Source organism: Catharus ustulatus, chromosome 3, assembly GCF_009819885.2.
Source record: "Catharus ustulatus isolate bCatUst1 chromosome 3, bCatUst1.pri.v2, whole genome shotgun sequence".
NCBI classification, from domain to species: Eukaryota; Metazoa; Chordata; class Aves; order Passeriformes; family Turdidae; genus Catharus; species Catharus ustulatus.
Window position 1 is genome coordinate 33,228,437 of NC_046223.1, and position 26,285 is coordinate 33,254,721.

General features: G+C 50.3%; 1 protein-coding gene across 5 annotated transcripts; it reads right to left on the reverse strand.

Moving 5' to 3' along the window:
- Positions 1–1,928: 1,928 nt before the first annotated feature.
- On the reverse strand, positions 1,929–25,198 carry VEGFA (vascular endothelial growth factor A). Of its 5 annotated transcripts, XM_033055306.1 has the most exons (8): positions 24,231–25,198; positions 18,406–18,457; positions 13,158–13,354; positions 11,360–11,436; positions 10,912–10,944; positions 8,106–8,177; positions 6,842–6,973; positions 4,230–4,610 (listed from the first exon to the last, which is right to left on the reverse strand). In XM_033055306.1, exons 1-8 carry the CDS (start codon positions 24,294–24,296, stop codon positions 4,589–4,591), a joined length of 651 nt encoding a protein of 216 aa, XP_032911197.1. In that variant the 5' UTR covers positions 24,297–25,198; the 3' UTR covers positions 4,230–4,588. The 5 variants fall into 5 exon arrangements, with proteins under 5 accessions (XP_032911201.1, XP_032911197.1, XP_032911199.1 ...); XM_033055308.2 differs by lacking the exon at positions 8,106–8,177 and having other exon boundaries at positions 24,231–24,934; XM_033055309.1 differs by lacking the exon at positions 6,842–6,973 and having other exon boundaries at positions 24,231–24,347.
- Positions 25,199–26,285: the final 1,087 nt, after the last annotated feature.

Genomic DNA, 26,285 nt, shown 5'->3' on the forward strand with positions numbered 1-26,285 from the left:
AATTAGCCAGCAGCCAAAAGGTGGATGTGACCAGAAGCCTTTCAGGGAACGTTCTCATGCACAGGGTGAAAGGCTGTATGGTGAGATCAGAGTGCCAGCCTGAAAACCTGGCCTTCCTCCACATGTCCTCACCTCACCTCGGGCCAGGGCACAGCCAAGCTAGGTGTGAACTCTGGGTAGGGTGAGGGGCAGTTGCTCTCCTACATCCCAGCCTCTCCAAAGGCAGGGTTCTCAATCATGTACAGCCTCTCCAACAGCCTGAGCTCACTTCCAACACCAAACTATGGTCACTTTCCTCACAAGAGATGGCAGCCCAGTTATACCCACCCTGGAGAATAAGGAAGAGTTGTACTGCTTCCAGGGCCCCCAGTAACCCCCATGAGAGCTGGCTTGGGCAGGATCTTGCTGCATTTGTTTGAGGCAGCTACCTTGGCTCTGCTGCATCCACACAAACAACTTCTGTGATTTGTCCCATCTGAAATATGCCATCCAGCCACTGTCTCATGAAGTAGGTGGCTACCAGATCACCTCACTCTGCAGATATCCTACTTCTCCTGAGCCCTTAGAGGTAGGAAAGGATAGGGGCACCAGGAGTAGCCAGTCCAGCTTGCCACTGGTGGGACAGGGTTTGATGTGTTAGGTTTGATGGATTGATGAGGGTTTGATGTGTTGTGACTGACAGGAGCATGCTGACTGATCCATCCAGAAGACCCGTGTCCTTTCATGCTGAGACTTCACATCTAGTTCAGCCCAGGGGAGAAGCACTTACCTGCTGGTTTCAATTTTTCCAATTTGATGACTTGTAAACATTTCCCAGGTCACAAACAAGAGTGCAGGTCTCCTGAGAATAGGCTTGCTGTCTTCATCACCTTTCACAGCTACAAGCGAAAGAGCCCCATAGATCCACACAGAACAAAAGCCAGTGGTGAATTAACAAGGGAAGCAACTCCTTGGGTTCTTTATGCAGAAACATCCAGATGGTTCATGTTCTCACCTCACTGCTGCAGTCCACAAGATGTTACTGTAGTGAACCAAAGTGTCCTCAGGTACTCATCCTCTTTCCTCCGCTTCACCCTCTGCTGAGGCAGTGACTGCAGATCCACCTGTTGATCTACCTGAGTCCATCCTAAACAGAAGCCAGATTCTTTACCTTTGCAAGAGCAGGAATGATGCAGCCATGAACTCAGTGGTCTGTATTACCCTGAGTCACCTTCCAGACATCCAGGACACATCCTGCATGCTTCTTTCCAGTATGGACAGATGACTGGCACATGAGACATTCATCTCCATGGATGATGAGGAAATGACAACATTGCCAGAGTTTTTCCTTCTAGACCTCAAAGCACATCACAAAAGATGCAATGGTATCAAGATTCTCCATGAAGTGATGAGCACTGTCAGAGCTTAACAGTTTTTTTTCAACATCATCCAGGATGGCAAGGTCTGGCTGAGCCATCACTGATAGCTGCAAACACCAAGTCCATTACCAGAAAGGGCAGGTTCACACCATTACTTTCACCTTGGCTTGTAAATTCCACCAGGAGATTGCATCTGCTCATTCCTGTACAGTACCCAGCTCATGGGACTTGGCTCCTAACAAGAGAGGCAGGGTTGGGACCATCACCACTCTACTCAGCATCAGGCTTGGAAGGAAACCAGGAGTCCTGCCCCCTTGGTCCTGCCCATCACACCACCCTCTTCTCAGCAAGCAGGAACTCGGGCTGAGCTCCACACAAGGATTCTGGTGCTTAGCCCCCATTAATTTCAAGGGGTTTTAGGTACCTAGATGCTTTTGGAGGCTCTGGGCCCAAATCAGAGTCCAACTGGTAGGTTGCTGATGCCCTACAGCCTCCAGAGGCAATGCTGGAGAAACTGCTACACAATGGAAGCAAACCAGGATGCAAGGCAGAAGGAGAAGGCAAAGGAAATCAAGGTCAGAATTAAATTCTTTAATACAAAAAAAAGTTTGTTTGTCGTCGTCGCTGTTGTTTTAAGATATATCTGTAATTTCTTTGTTTAAAAATAAATATGTACTAAGGAATATCTTGAAAAAATTCACTAGACACAATATGTAGTGTTAATATCTTTTTTCCCCGCAATTATTACAGATAAACAGTAGCACCAATAAATAAAATGATAACAAATATTAAAATTAAAAAGGAGAGAGATTCAAGATGTAGAATTTTCTATTTTTTCCTGTTTCTTCTTTTTACATATATAAAAAAATCGTAGTGTCTATTTAATCCGAATCACACATATACATAAACATATATATATATACAAACACATAGCCAAATATATATATAGTATGTAGATGTATATCTAACCGTTGTCTCAATAGGAATGTGTAGGGGTAGGTGTTAGAGAAATTAATTAAATAACTGCCCATAACATGCTACTGACTCTGCCAACAATTGGGGAGAGACGGGATGGGACAACAGGAAGGTTAAATTTATACACAACCAGTACAAAAAAAAAAAAAAAAAAAAGGAAAAAAAAAGAAAAAAAAAAAAGGAGGTACGGCTTATAAATAGTTGAAATTAAATATTAACAAAGAATACTGAAAAATCCCTACTCTTTAATTAAATTATCTGTTTAATTTCTAATTTAAAAAGGGATATTAAATAAGTATATAAAACACTTTCTCTTCCCTCCCCCGATCGGAAGCCTCTGTCTTGCACATGATGCAGCATGAGTATTCTACATTGCAGATGCAAGCACCCACCCGTGTGTTTTCTCTCCTTCTGAAAGCCATCAGTCGGATGGGGAGATCCTAGTGGTTAGTAGTCGCTTGTTGTGAGTCTGTTTTTAGACTGTCTTGTCTTTTTGGAAGCTTTCCGTGTTGTACATTATCAGGCGTTGAAAATTCAATTGCAGATGATGTTTGGCAGCATTCTGACACAGACCGAGTACCTTTTTGATTATTATTATTATTAATAATAATTTTAATCACAGAACTAGATTATATATATCCACATAGATGTACAAACACACTTTCAGGGGTGTGTGTGTGTGTGCGCGCGTGTAAGGTGGGTTTCACATTCACCACAGCCTACGCTGCAGATACACACATAGCCAAGAACCTCACGACAGAGCTAAGGGACTCCAGCTGTCTTCACATTTGATTCCCCAGCCCAAGACATGGAAAAAGGGCCTGATATTTACAGTACGTCATTTTAAAAAAAATCTTGACGTTCTTAAGGGTCATTCACACTGGGCACACAAACTGAAGGCAGCAAAAGTTGCTTTCTTTTTTCCCCCCTTCAATCTTGGCATACGTATATATTATTTTTTTATATATATATATGTATAAAAATAAATATATATATATAAAAAAGAGAGAAAAACACATACATACATACATACATACACACAAATGCATACATTCACATACATACACACACACCCCCACTACTGTGTATATACTTTTGATTAATATCCCTTTCCAGAAATGTTCCATAAGCATCTTGGATGCTCTTGAGTGGCAGCTCTGTGCATGAAGAAAGCAGACAGTGCTGAACAACTGTGTGGCTATGCACCGGTCCCCATTCTTGCTTCAGCACACTGTAGACCTTGTGTCCTTCTGCAGCCACCAAGGGCGGGAAATCTAGACTCTTGTGATAATTCCTTGAACAGAAAGTCAGTGCGCATCAGCTGCCCACCATCCTTAAGAGAAGCCAAGCCAGTATGTCTCTCTGGCAAAGGTTCTACAGCGAATAAAGTCAACGCAAAATGTACACTGACATCCCATGTCCCAGCAAGGCAGGCAGGTTATGAGACGAGTAAGGGCGAAGGTTGGGGGAAGAGAGGGGAGGAGGAATCCTTGATCACGGAGATGGCCATTTCCTTGGCCTTTGACCCATCGCACCCTAGGATGCCGCTCTTTGGAACTCCCTGCCCATCCTCTCCATCACCTCTCCTCCCTGTCCCAGGCAAGGAGAAGGTGGTTTGTGGTACAGCACACTCTACAGAGAAACAGCGGAGGCCGCACAAGTCAGTTAGAGTTAAGAAGTTTACACCCAGCGCTTCTACTCAAGTCCAGTCTTAGCTTGTTTCTTATGCCCCAAGTAGCCCGCTTGTGTCCACAGCAGTCGAGTATTATCCAGTGAAGACACCAATAACATTAGCAATGTTAAAAAAAATAATCAGTATATATATATATATATTTATATATATATATATATAAAATATATATGTGTGTGTGTGGTTAAGATATACATATATGTATATATAGATGTGGTTAAAATATATATACATATATATATATGTATATGCATGTATACACACATATATATGTATGCATGGGAAAACCCATCAAATACACCCCTATAAGTCTTCCTGGCTCCATTATTTAGCAGCATAAAAAGAAAAATAAAATAAAACAGTTCAAAACCCAAAGGTGAATTCTGTGCGGCGGGTGCCTTGGGGAATGTTCCTTCCGGAGTCCATCGTCCGTACTGAAAGTGCTGTGCTCTACCGATCCTTCATTTTTAGGGTTCATTTGGATTAGTGTTTTGTTTTGTTTTATTCTGTCCAGGCGAGAAATCAGGCTCCAGAAACAGGGCTGTTTCCCCTTCTTCTCCGCTGCTCACCGTCTCGGTTTTTCACATCTGTCAAAGAGGAGAAGGAAGGAAAAAAAGAGAATAGGGTTAATGTTTGTGATGCGGGTGCAACCAGGGCAGGGAAGGGAAGGAAGGGTGGTGGCTAATGTGTTTAAGAGCACATGGTGTTAAGACACGGCATGACGTCACTGGTGGGGTGAAGTGCTGTGCAGATGGGGCAAATCAGCTGAGAATCTCGACCCCAAAATGAGTCAATGAATTCTATTCCCCCAGGCTCACCTAGACAGAGCAGGGGGATACTCAAACAGGGGTAAATTTTGGAGCAGAATCAGTGGCTTCCTCACAGGTAAGCAGAGTGTCTTGTTTGCATCTTTGCACACCATACACACAAATACACACAAACACAGAAAGACAAGGCTAAGCAATGCATGCAGAGACACACCCTCGGCCCTCCACCTAGCCTCTTGTTTGGGTAGGAAGCAGTGCAGAAAACAAGCCTCATGCAGGCAAGAAGGTGAAAAGTAAGTGCTTTTCATTCCACTAGATGCTGTGAGTGGGGGTTAGCACCAGAGAACAGCCGTGGTTGAAGAAGCAGCAGGAGAAATGAGAATTTACCCTCCCTTGTAGGTCCCAATTCTAATTCTACAAGAGCAAGAGGAACTTCAGCTTAACCAGCTTTTTATCTAGGAACTGATAAGCTAACCACTCCTATGACTCCTTCCCATTCTTCTGGCCAATACATTGCCTCTGGAAACCTCCCTTAGTGGCAATTATCCCATCACAGAGAGGGACTAGTAAGTGAAACTAGCAAACCCCTTCTGCCATCATGATTTCTTTGGGGTATTTTTTGGTTTTTCATTGTATTTATTTCTCACCGTTCAAACTCTGTGGGGTAATTATCAGTTACTCTGGACTTTGGGAAAAGGAGAAGCGGGGAAAAGGCCAACATTAAGTCTGGTCTCAGACTTCAGAGGTTTTGCTCGCTAGGAGAAGTTTAAGTCCAGAAGTTGCTCTGTTCTGGCCCCCCCATCAATTACTTTCCCACTGAAATTGCAGCACCCCAGAAAAACTCTCTGTATACAGAACAGTTTCCACCATGCTAGCAGTGCCAATGCCTCTCTGGCTTGGACACAAAGCATTTTCACACCCAAAGGAAGCACTTGAAACTTGTATCAGCCTTAGCCTCCTAGCCAATGGATGTCTCCTCTTTTCAAGATATAGCCACCAAGGATCCTGGATCTCTCTCCCTTGTATTCGCCCTTTGAGCCATTGCCACTGAAATACTGCAGGAACAGGAACAATCTCCTAGATCTCTGTGAAAGGGATCCAAGTTCAGAGTCACAGCCAAGTGCTCATTAGCAACCCATTTTCATGTCCGCCTCTACACACCAGAGGTGCACACATGGCTTGTGCAAGTCAAGACACCCCGCTGAGTTCACTGAAGTGCTCAGGTGAGAACTGGGAATCGGTTTCTTTATGTGTCTGTGCCACAGATGGTGTGTGACAGCACTCAGATGACATAAGCACAGCATGGATCTCTGAACTAACACTAACCCCACAGTACATTTATGTCTCCCACCTCACATCCGAAAAATGCACCTCTGCCTTCACCCAGGGTCAGACTTACATCTGCTGTATTCTATTCACAGTCCTGAGTGCAGCCTCTCAAACCACAACTCTGGACAGGACATGGACAGGGAACTGTGAGCACAGTACAAGAGGAAAGGGTGCTCTCCCTGGCTTTCAGAAGAACAAAGAGGCAAAGGAGAATCTAGGCTCAGCCTTGAGGGAGGCTCCTAGTGGCTTTCCTCATTCTGCACACAGCAGAGCATCAACAAGCCACAGAAAAAGGGCTTGGAAGACAGGGGTGATCAAATCCTAGTCAGTTAAGGATTTATCTTTGTCCAACAGTATGCTCAGAGTTGCATACAGGTAAGAGTAAGGTACAGAGGGATACAGACCCTCCCCCTGCCTACCTCAGCAACATGAACTCCATTATCCTATTCTATGGTAAAGAATACCTGAGATACAACAAAGGGTCTGTCTCTGGAAGTCATCCCCATCCAAGTCCTGAGAGCACACCTGAAACGCACAGCTGCCCTCTGACACATGGAAAGTCTGTCCTCACCCCAGTTAGTCCCTGTGCTCTCTGGCCCACGTAGGACAGAGAAAAGAAGTAATCAAATAGCACTGGTGCTAGAAGTCAGCAGGAAGCAAGCTCCCCCCCTCTTTCTCTCTCTCTCTTTCTCTTTGTGTGTTTCATCCTTCAGGACACAAACCTGCAAGTGCGCTCGTTTAACTCAAGCTGCCTCGACTTGCAACGTGAGTCTGTGAATTTGCAGGAACATTTACAGGTCTGGGGATCTTGTACAAACAAGTGCTTTCTCCTCTCTGAGCAAGGCTCACAGTGACTGCAAAAAGGCAAAAGGAAAGATGTCTAAGCTACAGCGCTTCAGCAGAAAGAAAATACACATGCAACACCCTGAACATCAAAGCAATCCCCTTGCCCCCTCCCGCAGCCCCCATGCTGCCCACTGGAGTGCCGCGGGCTGATGGATTTTCCAGCAGCACCTCAACAGCCCCAGGACAGCAACCCCTTGCATTAGCGTAGAGAAAGAAAACAGGCCTTCTGCACAGTATTCACAAATGCTGCATTGGATCCATTGGCTCAGGCCAGAGGGAGGAAGAAGGGGAAAGCAAGGATGGGAAGGTGAGAGGCCCCAGCCAGCTATTGACACATCAGTGAAAGGAGTTCTCTGAAGTGGACTATTCGAGTAGAAAGAGGCCAGCGGCTAAACGAGTTAAATACACAGGGTCTCTCCTCCCCTGGAAAGCAGCTGGGCTCCAGCATCACATGCTGACCCCCGCAGCCAGCACTGCCCTCCTTTCTGTAAGCCCCATCCCAACCTTGCCACCTAGGAGTCTCCTATGGAGGGGCCGTGAATTTACAATGCAGAATTTTGTGAAACACCATGAGAGAAGCAGAGCGAAAGAGACAGGGACAGACAAGCCACCAAATCCAGCAGAAAGAGAAAACCCAAAAAACAACAGACAGAGAGCCCACCCCCAGCTCCCCAGCACCCCCTCTCTGGCTTCCCACTGTCCCACCTCTCCTCTCCACCTGCGACTCCACCAGACACACACGCACATGTGCACACGCACACACACACACACACATGCATGGCAGATGCCAGCCTGCCTATCACCAGTCATCACAGCGGTGAGGCCACGAGACAAGTGGTAGAAAGCAGATGACAGAGTTGCAACTGCAAGGCATGAAGAGGTGCAGGGTACTCGTCCACCCACCACACTCTTGTGCCTTGGGACAATGACGCCAGTGATGATTAGAGAGCCAAACAAGCTAAAGCCACCTTCCCTGAGATAGCCTTAGTGCCAGAGCAGTGCCACCACCAGTGCTGCCCCTGCAGGATCTGCAGCCCACCAGTGACTGGGAGGGGAGGGTGAGATTTGAGCGAGCAGCAAGCAGGCAGATTTGTTTGGGACAGGGAGGGAAGAGTCTACAAGCAGAGGACACAAACGTACAAGCTGAGTGGTTTGTACCGGCCTTTCTTGCGCTTTCTCTTTTGACCCTTCCCCCTTCCTCGTTTTGATTTTCTGGAAGAAAAACAAAAAAAAAAAAAAAAAAAAGAGAAAGAGAGAGGGGGAAAGAAAGGGAGAGATAGAGAGAAAACGGAAGAAAATGCAAGAAAGAAGAGGAAAAAAATACAGCCATGTGCCTTGCTGGGAGGGGAGAAGCACATGAGGCAGGACTGGAGGGTAAATCCCAGGGCCGAAGCACAGATTTCACCTCGCACACACATTCACCGGCTCCGGCGCTCCTGTCAGCTCCGCCATCAGCCTGCCCGCAGCCAAGCCAACACCAGGGAACGCAGCAGAGACCACCTCCTGCAAGGCTGCTGCCAGCAGAGGCAGATCTGCTGGAGCCTCAGAGGGGCACCTGCCCCCTCCAGAGAGGGGCAGTGGGAAAGGGGCAGGGGTGAGAGGGAGAAGGAACAGAAAGCTTTGTGAAAGCATCACGCCACCGCAGTGAGTGCAGACAACCATTCCAGGCGACAAGCACAGGCGCACAACGACTGACAAACGGCAACCTGAGTGAAAGGGCTCTCTTTAGGGAAGAGGAAACCACTCTGACCTGATGCACTGCCCAGCACTGGGCCTAGGACGGGGCAGCTGAGCTCCAATAGCTCTGCTGCAGGGCGGGTGGCAATCCTTCCTTGGGAGCACTCCAGAGACAACGAAAGAGACCTGATCTACACAGTACTGCTGTGTGGGAGAGGGCTATCCAACCTGAAGGCTTTACTCATCCACCTCACCTCCTGCCTGTGGTTTAGAGGACTCCAGGAGACCTTACTTGGATGTCTGTAACATCTCCCTTGGCAGCCTCCATTCTGAGTACTGAAGAGTAAAGAGGGGGAAGAGGATGGCCTGACCTAGTTATTTTACCCAAGAGATAATCAGCAAGCAGTTCTGCTTTCAGGTCTTCCCTCCTTTCCCTCCTGTCACCTTCCACGTGGATCTGCCAGACAAGCAGATGGAGCCAAGGCACTGATTCCATTCTGAAAAATTCACCAGTTGCCTCTGATTCTTGGGCAGGAGCTGAGCAGGCAGGGGCTAGGACATGCAGTCCTGGACACCAACCATGGATCCCTACGGGCCATTAAGAGCACAGGGAGCGAGGGAGGCTGGAGCCTGTACTGCTCCTTGAGCCACTTTAGCACAGGAGCAAGGGAGAGACATGCAAGGAGAAGGCCCTAGGCGAAGCACCAGGGCTTGTCAGGCAAACGAGTCCCAGCTCTGAGGCAGTTCAGCAAAGGCTCCCTCGTTCCCTGGTGCAGCCCACCTCCGGAGAGAGCTGTCAAAGGGAATTGGAGGGACAGAAGAGAAAGCACCATAGGTGTCTCCTAGGCCCTGTTCAAGGCGTCTCACTGGAACGAGTGTCAGAGCATCAGCTCAATCCCGGTTCTGCCCTACATGTCAGGCAGGAGTCACAGGGACACGGTGAGGGGAAGAAAATCAACCTGAAGGGAGGAGAGGGGTACCAATATAACAAGACTTTCAATCCAGCACAAATCAAAGCACGCCAGTCTCTCCCATCCCTTCCCTTCCTTCCCTGGGGAGTGCAGAACCAGCAAAGAGCAGGCAAGGTGCTGTTAGAACAGGAAAGTGAATGCAACACAGTCCAAGCTGGCTGCTACACCCACACCCCATCCTCACCAGAGCTCACACAAACCAAACTCTTGCACACCTTCAAACTACAGAGCCACACAGACCGACCGTCCCCAACACGGCCCTGTGCAGAGAGGACTGTAGGCTGCACGCAGTCTGATGCAGCCAGGAGCAGATTTCCAGGGGGAGGAGGAGAGGCTGGAAGGAAGCTAGAAACATACAACCACCAGGAGAGGGGTGAAAGAAGCTCTCTCTCCTGTTTGTTCCCTCTGTCTCAGATTCAGCCTCATCTCCAAATATACACTCCTTCCTCTCCGACTCCGCACCTCTGAATGGCAGAGTTGCTTTCCCAGTCATGCGCAATCCAGCTGATCCTCTCGCTCAGAGAAATCATTCTTTCTTTTCAACATTGTTTCATATTTTATGCTCATCCCTGCAACTACTGCAGGATTAGAGCTTATTTTTCTACTTTCCACAACCTTTTTACTTTGGGGAGGAAGGTTGTGACCTAACCTCCTTCAAGCCACCAAAGCAAATCCATCAGATTCAAAAAACTCCTCATAAAAGACTTCATCAAGACCCAGCTAGGACATCCACCTCCCTTTACACCCTCCCATGGTCCCCACCCAAACAAAACCAGCGTCACATCCTGCATGGCATCAGTCCTGCCTCCACCAGGCCTCTACTTCCACCTCTCCCAGTAGCCAGCAGAGTTCCTACCAAAGCTGCTGTGAAAGAAGCTAGCAAGTACTCACTCAAGCAGCAAGAAAAAAATTAATAATAAAGAAAGGTAGCAATTTGCAGTAACCAGAAACACCCCAGGAAGAGGGAAGGGGAGAATGGGGGCTGCACCTTGAATCCATTCCAGCAGGACAGACACGACGGGACTTCCCTGACTCGGGAAAAAGCATTAGGAATGACTGCCATGGCCATGGGTCATGCAAGGTCCATGTTTGGGGTATGAAGGAAGGACCATCAGATCTGGGTTTCTGAGACCACCTGGAATGGATTCAGAGCATCGCCCCATGCAGTACCATATGCCATTTCCAAAAACACCTTCTTAAAGTGAGAATATCCAATCAAAGAAAAGGGTAAGGGGCAGTGGGGAGAGGAAATGACAACCAACCACCAAAAGAGAAAGGAGGAAAGGCTTGTCACTTACTTTTCTTGTTTGTTTTTGACATCTTTCTTTGGTCTGTGGGAAAAGACAGAACAAAGGCCTCATTAGAAGAGAGTTTATCACATATACTTCTGTATTATCCCCAGTTCCCACCAAGTCAAGGGAAGGACATGTACAGGCAGCATGGCAGGATGCCCATAGCACAGGTTAAGTGGTCCGTCTCAAAGTATTTCTGCTCTCCTGTTGACCCTTGCTTTTTGGCTAGTGCCAAAAGATCCCAAGATGCAGGCTAGCACTGTCAACCTGTGATAGCTAGAGATGGAAGAGCCCTGACAGCAGAGAGCTTCTTTTCCCAGGCTCAGCCATCCCACTGCAAACCAATCGAGAAGGCTGCAGAAGCGTCTGAACAAGAGACCCAACCCAATGGCAGAAAAAAGGAAAGGCCAGAGTAAGTTTATTGCAAGAGGAACCAGTGCTGCTCCATTCTCACCTGCAGTCACATTTACTGTGCTGTAAGAAGCTCATGTGTGATATGTGCTGACTCTGATGGGGTTTAATTCTCATGATCTGGAATGAAAGAAACAGAGGGTCACTGCCTGTTGACTCTTCATATTCACAGCTCCAAATCAGACTGCTGTGCAGAAAAGCACTCACAAGCCAGGTGCTCCTGGGAAGGACAGGGCAGAGTTCGAGATAGCTCTGAGGCCCCGTTCTCCCAGTCCAGGAGGGCCTTTGATCACAAGCGAGCAGCAACACCAGACTTGTGCCAAAGCTCTGTTTGCTTGTGCATGCCCGGTGCCAGCACCGGTGGACTGCCCTGGAGACAGGCATGGGAGAGGGTTTACTACCACAGCAAGGTTCTCAGTGAGACCTCCCTGGCTGATGCTGGACAGCAGTAGCTAAACATCCAGCCTGCTCGTGCAGAAGCCATGCTTCAGGCTCACACAAAGGTCTCAATCGAAAATTCCAAATCCAACTCCTTTTTCTTAAGCCACCCTTCCTTCCCAGCTGACATCTCACTTTCGCACTAATTTGACACACAAAGTATATCTGGAGATCTGTGTTTAAAACAGACCTGCAAAGCAGGACATCACCCAGCCCCCAGCCCCAGGTATCTCCAGGGAAGTTATTTAGAAGTTCTGAAATATTGTCACATTCTCTTAACCCAGAACATGGCTGGAAAATTAGCTCTAGAGATCTGCTTAAGTGCTTCTGACCCTTTACAGGCATGCAGGCATACCAGTCAAGAAATGTAATTCAGCAAGGAATGGTAGGAAGAAAACCATCCCTAGCTACACCAAGCTAGTATGCTCTGCCCCAGGCTGGAGGCTGCAAGTGGAAAAGCAGTATGGGGAACCATGAAAGGGCACAGGCAGGCTCTCCAACAGAGTTCAAACATAGCCTGTATCAGGTAAAAGGATCTGCTGGTTAATCACTTAGCACTGCACATCTCTCACGGATATTAAAAAGTGACACCAACATTTACAGTGGCTATTCAAGAGGCTAAGGGACAAAAGGAGGCGAGGGAGCTATGGGTTATGGGACCAGCATGATTTTGGACGAGAGCTGGGATCCAATATGACAGACAAGGGCATTAACTAAGCTCTCTGAAGCAATTTGCATCTTCCCCCATAGGCCCAGCTTTTGCTATCATGGCCACCTCTGTCTCTTCCAAGAAATAAATTCAGCAGCCTTCAAACAAAAGAGGAAGATGCCCAGAGGCAAAAAGGCTTTTCCAGCTGACATGGAAGCAGTTTGTTTCTTAGAGCCCCTTTAACTTCTGCTGTGCCAGGGTAGCTAAAAACCCAAATTCCTTGCTCTGTTGGTACAGGTTGACCTCACATGCCCTTCAGGAGAGAGTATTGACAGGTTCTCCCCTTTTGCCCTACTCAGCTGCCTTCAGAACAGCAGCTGTGTGTGGAGTTGAAGTGGAGCAAGAGCCCAAGGAGTATCTTCTTTGGAAACTCGGAGATAACACCATCAGAAATGCTCCTTTGCATTCGCTAAGCACAAAGTGCTCCTTTGCAGAAAGGCTCCTTTGCATGCTCCTACCTACTGTATTTGGGCAAGAGCCAAAAAAGAGACTCTCCTCTTAGCCTTAAATAGACATAGGCAACTCATCTTTTAACCCTGCGTGGTGTAACACGGAGCACCAGAGTCAGAAGAGAGGCTCCCTGGGGTAGGTTGCACTTCCTCTGAATTAGCTGGGAACTGGGACTTGGGGTGGCCGTGATTGCTGGCTTGTTTCCTTCCAACCCAGCATGGTAGATTGCAAACTGGACCCTCACCTCCATGGTGACGTTGTACACATCCACAGGGACACATTCTAGTCCCTCATCGCCGCAGCAACCCGCACATCTCATCAGAGGCACACAGGATGGCTTGAATATGTACTCCACCTCATCAGGGTACTCCTGGAAAATGTCCACCAGGGTCTCAATAGTCCTGCAGAAGCTGCGCTCATAGACTTCCAGGAATTTGATAACTAAAAGAGGAATGGAGGGAATAAGTTAATGCAAACTTAGCTCAAGAATGTCTAGTGCTTCACCCCTTAAAGTCAGCCAGACAGTTGCAACACGACTACCCTATGCTCTTCACTAATAGGTCTAAATCCCTTGTCTGTGCTCTACATACACGCACATCAAGTGAGAAGGGAAAAAGACCATCTCCTCCTACAGCTGCTTCAGGGCAAAGGCAAGATGGACAAGAGAGCCTCACTGTTTGCCTCCCTGGTACCATGACGCATGCCACACGTAACTCTTCCCCAAACCTCTTCTCTGCTATTCCACATACCCCTGGTATGTTGCCACTAAGAATATCAGCTCAGCCAAAAAAAACCCAAATTGAAGCTGCAGCAGATAATCTGCGCTCTGGATTAAGGTCCTTCACTGGTTTGTCCTTTACTCCCTTTCAAAACAGCCAGTGGATGCCCCAGTGGGTTTTAAAGCCTGAAGCATCCTTTGTATAGACCTCAGCACACAGACACTTCTAAGAGCAAGTAGAGGCTCTGAACTATGGAGCTATACATCTTCACCCTTCCTGTCATCTACCTCTTTTGGCCATGCAGAACATCCATCCAGGTCACCAAGGAGCCATGACAGTATCCATTACAAATCACAGCCTCCATGTCTCCACACTGACCACTTTCCCAGACCAAGGAACCAAGCCACCTACTGAAAGATTCAAAGCAGGTTCACAGCACCCCCAGGATTAACCAGACTATATATTTGGCTACTGAACCACAATGAGACAGTGTGGGAGGGGGAACAGGGTGGATCTGCCATTATCCCATGCCTTCCCTACGAATGGAGCAAACACTAACTGCTTGCGATCTGCACTGATTTCACAAGTATTTCTCAATGTTTCCCAGTCTCTTGCCAAAGCTTCATTTTGCTGCTTGGTCAAGGGTTGAAGAGATTTAAAGAGATGAGAGATAGAATAGATAAATACACACACACAAACCCTGGTGCTAGTATAGTACTGCAAACAGTGAATACCTGTAGTCCTCCAGGCCTCCTAGCTCTAGCACCCCAATGGCAACAAAGGATGTCACATGTAGCAGAGGATAAGAGTATGCACAAGGAGATAGTACCTGCCCCATGCTGTTATGCACTATAATGATCCACCTGTACAGTATGCAGAGTCCTCCAGCACCAAGGTTGATAACTCAGAGTGATAAGAGCAAACTGCTTGCATCATGGAAAATAATGGTCTCCAGTAAGCGTTTCTAAAGTGCCCTGAACTTGTGACAAACTGGCATAAAGGTTACTTTGCCACAAAAATGCAAAAGCTGCAGGGCTTGGAGCTCACAGCCCGCAGTTAATTGTTGAAAGTTAATTCTAGGTCATGCAGGGCTGACAGTACCATAGCGCTGAAGTGCTGAGAGCGGGTACAAGAGGGGAGGAGCTTCCATCCAAGGAGTTTGAAGTGTCAGAGAGCGTGAGCAGCTATTAAAAGAGAAAGTGGCTTGTGAAAGGGAAATGTAGCCTGGCAGGCATGGACTGCTTGTTGGTATTCCTTGTCTAGAAGACAACATGTTTCTGTTCCTTGTTCCTTCCCATCCTCTTCCCTCCTCCCCTAACTGCTGTATGTCTCCTGTCTGTTCTCCTATCTTGTCTGTGACTACCTCCTTCTCCTCCTTCTTCCTGTTCTCCTTTGGAGTGACCTTAGTCACTGCCTATGTTCCAACAAGTTGAACAATTCAACATGTGGGAAATTCTGCAGGCACAAAGATAGTCGCTGAACTTCACTGTTGTTTATTCACACTGTGCCAGACACAGGATCTGAGAACTCTGGCAGTAAAGGCATAGTTCAGGATAAAAATGCTCCCTTGCCTACGTCAAGGGGAGGGATGGAAAGTAAGAGGGAGGGAACGCAGCAGTTACCTGTGCAGATCAAATGCTGCTCACCACACCAGTGAGGGCATAAAGGGGGCAGAAACCGAAACAGAGTAGAAAAGTGAAGTGAAACTGATATTTGCCATGCTTTCCTAAATGTTTGCACTTCCTGGGCGTTTGGATTACACCAGAGAAGCCAGATTACAGATTGGCCCCAGAACAGCACATACAACTTCTTTTGCAGGGACTTTACTTTCACAGCTGCACCCTGACAACTATACTTGAGATCTGGGAGATTTGTCAGGACTAAATCTTTCACATGAAGAATTTGGGAGTTTCTACCTTTACTTTAACACATGATGGTTTTTCAAAGTCTGAATCAGCCTCTGAAAAGGAACCAGGGAATTCTTCCCTAGCTACCAGTCAGAAAATCCTGCCACAAAAGACTCATTGCCTTACTTTGCTGGACATAGAGCATTCACATGGAGACTGCGCAATGCTCTGTAGTTCATTTTTACAGTCACCACCCAAACCAAACTGGAGCACATGACTGAGGTACAGTCAACCTCACAGCAAAGCCCTGCCCCTTCTACCATACCTACACTTACTCCTATGTACTGGGAGTTATATTCCACACTTCGCTGGGCCAACTCTGCCTGAGTTTCCTCTCCATTGGCTGTATCACAAATGGAAGAAGGTCTCTTTCACAGGGAAGCACAGGAAGGTCACCGAAAGACTAATACCACTAGGTCTGTTCCCTTCCTGCAATCTGGGCTTCAGCCCACGTTATAAGTTAATCCCACAATTAAGTCACACTCCTACCCTGCAAAACACCTCCAGATTTGAGTCAGAGGTTCTTTGCTGTGAATGGAGGGGGAAGTAAGGTTAAAATGCAGACAGGACCCACATTAACTCTTCAAGGTATAAGTTCAAATTTGAAGTAGCTGAGTGCGAACATGCTGGACTAGAAAAGGACAGTCTATGATTATTTTGTCTCCCTCCCCATCAATGTCTTAGCAGCAATACAGACACACTGTTATTTTGAAAATAAAAGTGCAGCCACAAGTGCTGGTGGCTTCCTTTATTTATACCAGAAAATCTTTTCCTGTGAAACAAAGAGTGTTTGTCTGACTCCTCTACAACTTCCTGTGCCACAAAACATGTGGAAGCCTCTCTTGAGCACAAAAGGGTAGGGGCTGAAGCTAAAATAACAGACTCCAACCACAGTAAGCCCATCCCAAATAAAAATCCATCACAGCTTGGCATCTCAGAGAAAGCATTAAATGGCCAAAGACACAAACCCACCTTTCAACCCAAGTCCCTAACAGCTTCAGTAGAAGGAACTACAGGACCATCCTTGGCTAACAGAGGCCCATCACCATCTCCTCCTCAGCGAGGAGAAACTGAGGTATAGAGAGAGGACCTCTAAGGTCAAACCACAGGACAGAAGTAGAGCCAGGAAGGTAATGCCAGGAGTCTTGACTTCTAGTCCACAGATGTATCTACATTACAGGACCTGAAATATCACCAGGACAATAACACCAAAATCTCACCACTTACACTGCCAGACCAGCTTCTCCCGCAATGCCATCAGCATTCTTGTGACAAAAGTTAATTCTGTTTGATTCTTTCCCTCCCCAGGAGGGATTAGTTGGACACAACAAATGGCACAGATGAGGACACTAGCTCTTTTCTACCAACAGCAGAGAACTGGTTACCAAAATAAGCCTCACAGCAGGCTCCATCTTGATCCCTCTGGAGTCACTGAACCTTCTTCTGTTGACTTCAGCAGGAGCAAGGGTCAAGCGCAACAGGCGGCAGCCCGCCAGCAAATCAGAAATTTTGCCTGTGCAAAATGGACACCTATCCCAAGCACAGCCTGCCACAAACCTCTGGAAACACACATGGAGTCTGTCACACCAATAAAGTTACAGAAATTGAAACTGACTGCTACAGGGAAAAAAAAAAAACCAATCCGGGCCCACACTGCTGGAGCCCTCTGCTGACCTCCGGCTGGAATAACGCTGAAGGTCACAGCCCGTGGGGACCCTGCAAGTCGTCTGCCAGATCCTGCTTTGCTATGCAGGTAAGGGGAAACATGGTCAGCATGGTCTTAAAGCAGGTGATCACCTCAGCCTGAAGGTTCCAAAGTCCACAGCCCTTTTATCCCACTGCCGAACTGAGGACTGCGGACAGAAGCCAATCTCCTGACACGCACAGGGCTTCACTAGACAGGGAGCTCGCAGGAGGTGTCTCTGACTAAGCCAGGGGCTGCCTGCCCTTTTGGTCTACATTTACTTGCATGAAACAACCAGGCAGGGGACACTGTCACAACCTGGCCTTTGGGCAGCTGGAAAGACACAAGATTACAGCAGCGGCAGAGGCACCCCCTTGTTTCCTTGCCAAGCAATGGTCCTGTGCATACTGGACCACCACAAACCAGAGCCTATCAGTTCATAGTGCTGTTCGCTGAATCCCCAATGTCTGCTGCCCAAACCAGAATAAAAACGTGCATTTTTCAAGCCTAGTTCCTTACAGCGCTTAGCAATCTCCTGTCTGCGGGGGTACCTGGGACTGCTGGGAGGCATGAGTCCAGAAAATCATCCTGGACTGCCCCTTTCTCCTTCTCTTCCTCAGAGACCTGCTGTCTGGGGGCTGCTCCAGCCTTTGTTCAGGGATCAGCTCTGGACACCCAGCCGGGCATCACCAGCGCCGCCGGGAAAGAGGCGGGCAGCAAAATTTGACAAATCCCTTCCTACAGCACTGTGGCAAATCCCCAGCAAACTGCTCGCCGCTGCTCAGCTCTTTGTGTGCGCCCGTGTGCGTGTAGATATATATAAATATATATATATATATAAATGAGCGTGCGTATGTGCCCCGGCGCACGCACGCAGTTTCCCTCTGAGTTGTGGTAAGCCAGGGGCGGGCTGGGCCAGCCCTGCTGCCCGCCCTGGCACCGCGGCCGCCCCGGAGCCCGGCCCCACGGCCACCCCCGGCCCCACGGCCCGGCCCGGGCCCGCGGCGTGGGGCGGCGGCGCCGCGGCCTCCACCAAGGGGCTGATGGCGGCGGCGCCTCCCGCCGGCACCCCCGGGCCCGCTCCCCGGGAGGTGGCGGTGTTGCCCGCCGGCGGCTCCGGGGGCTCCTTCCCCCCAGCCCCCCCGGCCGTCCCCGCCCGCCGGGAAGACGCCCAGCGCTTACCTTCATTGGGTTTCCGCTCCCCATCCCCCAAGGCAGGCGCAGCCTTCGACAACTGCAAAGACAACAGAAAATCAGTCACAACACGGAACCGTGACGCGGTCCCGGGGCGCGGGGGGTCCCGGGCAAGGCCCCCGGGGGTCCCGGTCCCGTCGCCCCGCCGGGCAGCGGGCGGAGGGAGCCCCGGCGGGAGGGGGCGCCCCCGAGGCGGAGCCGCTCCCCGGCGGGCACACAGGGACCTTTTGTTCCCCCATTCCCCGGGAGAGCCGAGCGGGGCACGGGCGGGACGGCCGCGGGCTGGGGGACGGGGCTGGCAGGGCGCTGTGCCGGGCCCGAGAGGCCCCAGAGGGAGACACACGTCCCCGGGGAGCTGCTCTCAGTGACCGCAGGCAAACACCGGCGGCAAACGCGAGCCCCCCGGAGAAAAGTAACGGGGTGACCTGCTGCTGCCGACACGGCCGGCGGACCCGGGCACCGCTTCTCCCCGTAAAGGTGAATCTGGCCCGGGAGGGCAGAAGGGAGAGAAGGGCTGCCAGGCACGGAAGGGCATCGCTCCCCTCTCAATGTCACAGATGTCCCGTCACCCAGCAGTGGTGGCCACAGAGGTGTCGGCATCCGCCCGGGTGTCAGGGCGATTAACAGTGACAGCACCACGGTGCCGACGGACGCTGCTAAACCGCCCGAGTTTCTTCCTCTCCGATGGGAGGGAGGGCGACGCGCGCCCTCACCTAGTGGTCCCAGTTCCCAGCCCCTGCGTGGATCCCATTCCTGCGCTCCACAGCTTCCCCTGGGCCAAAACCGAAAAGGCTGCAAGCTCTGCAGTCACTCCTGCTGCCTTTTGGGACTAGAGACATTTCCAAAGCACTGATCCAGGCAGGAGTGGTGACAGCCACCCCCAAAGTGATATGAATATTACACTACTTTACTAGGGAAGTCTTTTTAATTCCAGGTGAAACAAGAACGTGACTCTTCCTGCTCTTCGTGAGGGCTTTAGCTCTGACGTAACTTTACAGCCAAGTCAGGCTTCCCCCTGCTGTTCTGTTCTGAACCAAAATGGAAAAGGCCCAGCTTTCTTCACTTCTCTGAGGTATGTTGCCACCTGTGTGATGCCATCCACCCCAGAACCTGCAGCCTTTCAGCAGAGGCCCATAAGAAGCATGGGGAACCATACAAAATAATGCTTTGTCAGCAATATGCTGTGTTCGGGCTTAGAAAAAAGCCCTCTGACCTTGTAGCTGAAGACAGAACTGAATTTAGGCCAAGTTCACCCCAAGCTCACAACAGGAATCTGCCACCTATGGTCTTCTAAGCAGTCCTGTGCACAGGGCAGCACCACCATCCAAGCAGCTGAAAGTGTCAGCTTTTAAAAGGAGGGGGCGAGAGAGGCAGCTAGAAGCCCCTCTCCCAGACACTCCTTTGTGTCTGTGCACAGTTCCCTTTGTCTAAGGTCCCCCTGACTGAACTTGTTTCTCATTTCAACCAAAGTCTTTCTATATATACCTGGGCATAACTTCCCAGCCCAGACCCAAGCTGCCCCATGTGTTGATCTATTTCTTCTCTGGGTAGGAGGGGGCTGTGTGCTCAGATTCAGTGCTGTGACAACACTTTAAAAAGCAGGTTCCTAGAAACAGTTTCATTCCTGAAGTGTGAAGGTCACTGCAACAGCACAAACAAAATGGAGGCACCAGAGGCTGCAGCGGCCTTCCAAAGCCTCTCAGTGCCTGACAATCTATGGGTAAAAAGAAAACCGCATCAAGGGCAGAAAAGCCTCAATCTGCTACGGCACAGGAAGAGGATCATGAGCCAAGTCAGTTTATTCAAGTCACAACACCCCCAAGACTTTTCACAGAGGGATTTCTGGTTCACACACAAAATGACCATGACAGACTGAGCAAAATTAGCTTGGAGACACCTTGAGGGTCATTTTTACCCATTCTCTGAGCAAAACTACCCAGTCAACTGCCAAGCCACTGCCTCCTCACATGCAAGCACACAAGCTGCACAAGTGATGAGAGGCAGAAGCAAGCCACAGGTTTTCACTACTCACCTGTGCCTAGCCAGCACCTCACCCTGCCCCTGATGTAGTGGAGCAGGAGCCAGAACACTCTTGCAGTGCTTACTTGGACCTAGGATGTGATATGACCCCAAAGATGGGAAACAAGATTGGTGCAAAGTGGGCAAAGAGCTTCTGAGCTTTCCCAGGGGAGCTCTCAGCAGAAACTAGAAAGGTTTCCCAGAACTATCAGTAACACACTCTCTGCTCACTATTCCAAGAAACTTTTCTGCCCTTTCAGCAGTGCCTTTCACCTGTGCCTAGTGCCCTCAAAGCATGTCCACTAGAACAGCAGGTGAGGCAGGGCCCTGTGCCTCACTTCAAAACAGTCTGCTGCATATCAGACATGGGGAACCAAATTCCTCAGGACAAGCAGGCCAACTGTGCCCTTCGGTAGGAGCCTGAAGGTCATGCTCTCCTCTGCTGGCTTTTGGCATTACCCAACAGTTCTGTAACTCAATTTCCTTCCAATAGATTTTCAACATTTCACAGTAGTGTGGAAGCAACCCCTGGCCCAGCCTTGAGAGTAGGATAAATGAGCCCAGGAATGGGGCTGACAGAGTTAGCTCCTTTCTGTGCTTTTTGCAGGTTGTAGCTAATGCACGTCCCTCACTATGTGGGGTAAAACCTTCAGCCTAACAAATAAACCCATTTTACACCATCCATGTGTCTGTACCTTCCCTGTTCCCTTCTCCCCAGTCCCTGTCCAAAGTAAGCTTTTCTCTGAAGGGAGAGAAAAGGTTAATCAAGTCATTCCTCTCTAACCATCACCCCCCTTACCACCACCACCAGCACTCTTTCTCTCCCTTCCCCTCCCCCTAATCTGTGCAGCCTCATTAAAAGAGCTTTGTAACTGTTTAGGACTGGAACAAACAATCCATCCACTTTGAGAGGGACTCTGGGACAGGAGTTAAGGCACTTTTCGTCTTAGGCACTAGAAATTCTCAGCGTTTTCTGCTTAGGAGAGGGGGGGAACGGGACTCACTGCACTCCTTCTCCATTGTACATGCAGACAGAGGTCAGTAATCCTGCAAGCTGCCAGCACAGCCAAGGCACCTCTGAGAGAACAGACAGAATGGATTTGGTGTTGCTCAGGAATCAGTGAGCCCCTCAGACATCACTCTCCCCTGCTCCCAAAGGGGTGCTCCTCTTTCCAGCCCATCCTCAGCACACAGAAACAGCTCTGGGGAAGGTGACCTACTGTGTCCCAGCTGTCTAAGGGCTGTGGAAGCAGACTCTGGTGGCTCCCCATCGTGGCGTGGTGCAGAGGCACAGCACAGGCAGGCAGCCTGGTGGGTGTGCGATCATTAACAGTCTAGTCACAGGCTTGTTCTCCCTCCCTCAGTGTCTGATCACTGCCTCTTCCCTATGGCAATACAGCTGGTATATCCAGGTCCCTCTGCTGCTCAGGGCAGGAGGGGAAGAGCTCCCAGACCATCATCAGGAGTGACCTGTCACCAGGCTGACAGCAAGACCCACAGATGAAGGAAGATGGGGAATAACGACCTGTCCCCCGTTCTCTAGGAAAGGGAGGACTGGAAGGGGACAACAATGCAATCTCTCTAATCCCCTGGTTTGTGAGGATTGTGCACACTGCTCAGCACAATCAGCAGAGAAGGTGGCAGTGCAAAAGCACCTTTCCTTCCCTCGCCTGCATGGAAAGGCTATCGCCACCAGTGGAAGCAGACACCTGTGGCATCAGTGCTGCCCAGACTCTACCATGAAACAATTTCCCAACATCCATGTCTAACTGCAGGAGCAACCATAACTACCACCTCAGTAAGGAGCCATTCCCCTGAAACTTCATCAGAGGACCACCGTGATTCCTTCATCCTTCTCCTTCACTTCCAGGGAAGCTGCCTGACACACACTGGACCCTGCTTCTCCAACTCAGACTCTGTCAGGGCTTTTATTTAATACTCTCTAATGTGCCTGGCTACCTAGATAGATCAGCCTGACAGCCAGATAAATATTATCATCAAAGCACAAACCCTAGTCCCGTGTGAAGAGTCATGCCTTCTGCCACATTCAGAGTCATCACCAAGCTGCCTACGTGAGATCTGCTGGTATTTCTAACGTTCCCATCACCGTGGTGCCCGGACAACCAACGGACAAATAAGGACAGAACCGAAGGGCAGATCTGACCGTCGATCTGCCTGAGCACTTATATAGCCCACATCACCCAGGTACCCGAACCTCTATCCATCTCTCATGTCTGTCCTTCTAACATTCCCCCCCATAAACTCCTGTAATTCCTCCCTATGTTTTCCATCGTTATATTGTTTTCTCATCTGCACCATCCTCCAGCCTAGGTGAAAAGGCAGTATGAGGCTTCTATGCAATTCTTGAGGACAGACAGATCTCAGCTCTACCTGATCCGACGTTTCCTCTTCTGGGGAAGAGGAAGGGGAGGGGAAAAGGAACAAGGGGAGGGTTAAAGGGTGTTATTACTGGACACCGATACTGAGTTGTCTATACTATAGGAGGAGAACAGATGCTACTGTACAAGTTTACTAAGGAGATTGGAGGCAAAGAAACCCCTGTTCTGGGTGACTGTGGAAAAACTCCTGGAGAGCAGAAACAATTGTCCCACCAGCCAAATCTGGCAGGCAGGCAGCAGGGAGCTGCTCTGTGCCACACTCAAAGAGTGCTTCTCAATTCCCATCGAGCACAGCCGAGCACAGCCTAATGTGCGGCTGTCACTGGATAAAGTAGAGATATAACAGGCTAGAAACAAAGCGTGCAGTGCTTGCATGACTTCAGTTACAGCTGAAATGGCTCCTAATTGGGGAGTTGCCTTCCAGCATCGGTGCTGAACAAACAATGTGAATAACTGATTAGTTTGCAAGCGACGTTTATTTTCACGATTGTGGGAGATGATCTGGCCGGCGCTCTCTTAAAGTGCGGAGCAGAAAAGGCAGGAGAGAACTAACCTGTTATAACCTTTAAAACGTAATCCATGCCTGCCTCGCGAACAGCCACTTTCACGTGGGCACTCTGTCTAAACCCCTTAATATCTCTTGGCAACACAGCCCTCTTGACTCTTTAGAAAACAGATTTATAGGACAGGTTCGCAAAGGAAGCTGCCCTTCTTTTTTCTTTAAAAAGAGGAAAGGGGGAAGAGTTGGTTTCTAATTCCTCAAGAATGACAATGAGGTAAAAGTGACTTAACAGGAAAAGAAAAATCCTTGGTTTTGTAATCTCGGTGCAGGAGATCTATATTTTGATTTTTTTTTTAATCTGGAAAAAAATTCTGGATCCATTTTGTCCTCTTTGATCTCTTATTTGTTTTTCCAGCTAGGCATTTTGAACTCCACTCGGCGGCACGAACCCGAGCTGGGACCCAAGGCAAATATCGCCGAAACAGCCTTTTGCAATGTCAGGAGACCCGAGGCTGATGCAAGAAGGCAGCGCGCTGCCTCCCTGCCCCGCGCCCCGCCGACCGCAGCGCCCCGGCCCCGGCGGGACCGCACGGCCGGGGCGCGCTCGTGTGCGCGGGCACTCCGCACGGCGCTGCCGCTGCCCCGGGGCCCCGCGGAGCTCCGGGCAGCGCTGTCCCCCGGCGCAGCACCGCACGCACGCACACGTGTCTCTGCTGCGGGCACCCACCGCAGCCGGCGCCAGCGGCGCGGCCGCACCGCACCGAGCAGGTGGGAGGCAAAGGGGTGGGGGGGACGAGAAAACAAAAAAAAAAGGGGGAAAAGTATTTTCGGCCGTCTGCCTTCCTTCCCCCTCCGCTACCGCGGGGCACAAAAGCCCCCGTCCCGCCGCTTACCTCCGCGCTCTGCAGATAGAGCAGCGCCGCCAGCCCCCAGCGGATCCAAGTGAGCAGAAAGTTCATGGTTGCCGGCGCACGCCGCGAAGCGGGGCCCGCCGTGCTCCGCCTCGCCGCCGCCGCCCCGCCGCCGCCCCGCCGCGCTCTCGCCCGCGCCTCCTCCGTGCCCGCCGCCGCCTCCTGGGGTGCCGCCGGCCGGGCGCTGCGAAGGGTTGCGGGGGAAGGGGGGCTCCTCTTCGGGGTCTCCGGTTTCACCCCTCCATATGCCCGGCTCTCCGCCGGTCCCCGCTGCTGCTTTCCGTGGGCGCTCCGCCGGGCCGAGCGCAGGCTCCGCGGCCGCCCTGCCGCCGCCCGGCCCCCGCCGCCGGGTAGTCCGAGCTCCACAGCGGCGCCCGTCCGCGGCGCTCTCCCCGCGTCGGGGCAGGCAGGCACCCGCGCCGCGCTCGCTCGGTTTCGCGCACTCACAGCAAAGTTTGCGCGGAAACTTTCAATGCATCTCTTTTCCTGCGCCCTCTCTTCGCGGCGGCTGCCTCCGGCGGCTCCCCGAGCCGGGGTCACCTCCCCGGGGGGAAAGGGGCTGATTCTGCCGCCGCTCGGCCCGACCCCTCTCCGCAAATCGGGGTGGTGGAGGTGGAAAGGACGAACAGAGCGCTTTCCTCCTGTCCTCTCTGTTACTGTCTCTCCCTCTCTCTGTCCGCCGCTTAAAAAAAAAAATCAGAATAGTAATATATGAAAAAAAAAAAAAAAGGACAAAAATCCAAGCTGGATAGAGAGGGAGGGAACTGGGGCGTGGGAAGGCTCTGTAGGAAAGGGAGGAGAAAAAAAAAATCCCAGCGGATCAAAGTATAGGTGGGGAAAAAATAAATTAAACGAGAGGATAAAGCAAGGCGGCAAGCTAACAGCAGGTCCCGGTGCCCGGGGAGGGCTGCTCCCGCGGCGCGCTGTCCCCCGCCGGCGCGGCGTGCGCTCCTCGCCCCCGGCGCGGCGGCAGCCCCGCTCCGCGCACTCCAGCGGCGGCTCCGCGTACCGCCCGCCCCACCGCCCGCCGCTCGTCAGCACTCTGCAACTGATCGCAGCGGCCACGGGGAGAGACGCTCCGGCAAGTCCCACCTCCGGCGATGGCCCGGCCTTCTTTCCCGGCCCTGCCCCCGCTCCTGAACGCCGGAGCCGTAGCCCCGCGGCTCGCGTATTTGGAGCGCAGATCCCTGCCGTGCTTTCTCGCCGCGCTTTCTGCCATGCCGATGGATACACGTTTGGGTCAAAATTCACTCTGCCCGTGGGAATTGTTCCAAAGTCCAGCAGAGCCATTTGGGGAGAGGGGCGGCGGGGGTCAAATTGTAATCACAGCCATCATCTGACCACCCCCAAGGACTTGGCTTTTCAGATACAGTGATTTCTTAGCACCTATGTGTTAAAGGGCTGAAGGAGCGTTATCCTCAGGTGGGTTTTATTTCTCTTAACCCAGTGCTATTCTCCCGTGGCTCAGCCTATGCTGGTTGAGTGGTGCCCGGGTGTGCAGAAGGGTTTCATACCGAAGGGGTGAAGGTTTTGCCAGACAAACCCCACCCTGCTTTCTGAGAAGGTATTGGAAGGGCAAAGAGGCAGCTTTGTCTCACTGAGTTTGGTGCGGGCATTCCCCAACTGAGCTACTTGATTCCTGTCACACAGAACATTTCATACGGTATATATAGTAACAATATGCCTGTGTCAACGTACATCTTTCTCCTGCTTTCATCCTCCAAAGACCTGATGTGGCAGATGGAGTGGAAGATCCCAGGGCAGATCCCAGGGCTCACCATGGGCGGGAGGAAGGGGTAAGGGGAAAAGACACTAAAGAAAGAAAAGGGTATATTGTCATTTAAAAGCAGATATTCCAATGTTGTGCCACAGTCTCATAGTGATACAGGCAAAGCATCGACTCTACAGAGGCACCTGCTGGCTGAGAGAAACACATGAAAAAACCCCACCCCCCCAAAAAAAAAAAATCCTTGCTTTCATTAGATCTTAGACCTGTTCGTCCCATTGTTTAATTTTTAAAGATTTTGTGTCACCCCT

What these genes read in the sequence shown, in the direction of transcription:
- VEGFA (XM_033055305.1), bottom strand. Translation starts at nt 24,296, where the DNA reads ATGAACTTTCTGCTCACTTGGATCCGCTGGGGGCTGGCGGCGCTGCTC. An exon ending in TGTACAACGTCACCATGGAG is followed by an intron (nt 11,437 to 13,157) that starts GTGAGGGTCCAG and finishes CTTTCATTCCAG; the next exon opens with ATCATGAGAATTAAACCCCA. An exon ending in GTCAAAAACAAACAAGAAAA is followed by an intron (nt 10,749 to 10,911) that starts GTAAGTGACAAG and finishes AATCCATTCCAG; the next exon opens with GTGGTCTCAGAAACCCAGAT.